The sequence below is a fragment of the Phytophthora infestans genome, genomic scaffold (assembly GCF_000142945.1).
Source record: "Phytophthora infestans T30-4 supercont1.4526 genomic scaffold, whole genome shotgun sequence".
Classification (NCBI taxonomy): Eukaryota; Oomycota; class Peronosporomycetes; order Peronosporales; family Peronosporaceae; genus Phytophthora; species Phytophthora infestans.
Window position 1 is genome coordinate 1 of NW_003304154.1, and position 1,075 is coordinate 1,075.

The window sequence follows — 1,075 nt, forward strand, 5'->3', positions numbered from 1 at the left end:
ACACGATTGTGTCACCGACCTAACGACGCGTCAGCCGAATACGAAGAAGGGTGGGAAGAGAACAAGAGGCCAGAGAAGACGATACACGTTTCAAATGGAGACCCCAGCTGCGCATGGTAGGAAAACTGCCGTAGCAGGAGCACTTGTAGAATTATCTTACAGTTTGTACGCATGCATTTAAGGGCGGCGGCGGCGGGATCAAAACGTCGACCTGAGTTACATGCTGGTTACTCTCGGTATCACGAAGGATGATACCAACGATGGCGACCATCTTCCTGACGAAGAAGACAAGGGAGTTTATCTGATTGCTCGGATGCGCACTCTGCCGCACGCACGGGTGCGACTTTGGCCTATCATTTCAGTTGAAACATTTATTAAGCTTTAACAAATTGTGTGTTGTGTGTAGAGCACCACCTGAAAGAACACGCTGTCACGGTTGATAAGGGTGTGGAAGCAGTCAAAGCTGAGGAGGAAGTCAAGATGATACAGAACTCTGTCAAGGAAGAGACGGAAGCGATCAGCACGACGTCCGGTGCGAATCGTTTATGCATTTACCGTAAGGTTGCGTTAAGTTTGTGGTGCTTCGATTATACTCTGCTTATTGGATATCTGTGGTTATTCTTGTAGAGCACAAGAAAGACGTTTTATCTATCAGAAAGAAGCGGAATGTTGAGGAAATCTAGTACCAGTCGGGTGATAGTGCCTGTGGCGATGATGGTAAATCAAAACGGCCGGAATATATGCCAAGAAAACGCTCAAGCAAGCAGATTGAAGGGCTGCACTCGCTGGTCTTGGAGGACAAAATTACAAACGTCATTCCCCCTTTCCCATCGGAGTCCATAGAATCATGGGAAAAGTTTGAGAGTGTCCTCAAAGAATACAAGCGGAAGAACAATCTAAAGTTTCGGGTACGGAGTTTGGAAACGACGGCTCTCTACAACAGGTACGGCGTCGTGTTTGTTCTCCTAAAATGCAGTATTTAACAGAGACGTGCTATTGCTAATCAGATCACACGATCCACAGATCCCGACTGACTTTCAGTGGACACACATAATTTATCGCTGCACACACGGAG

General features: G+C 47.0%; 1 protein-coding gene across 1 annotated transcript; it reads left to right on the forward strand.

Annotated features, from left to right (window-relative positions):
• Positions 1–94: 94 nt before the first annotated feature.
• PITG_22628 (uncharacterized protein) lies at positions 95–683 on the forward strand (the record flags this gene model as incomplete). Its single annotated transcript, XM_002909654.1, has 3 exons — positions 95–116; positions 407–532; positions 628–683. 3 exons carry the CDS (start codon positions 95–97, stop codon positions 681–683), a joined length of 204 nt encoding a protein of 67 aa, XP_002909700.1.
• Between the last annotated feature and the right edge of the window lie 392 nt (positions 684–1,075).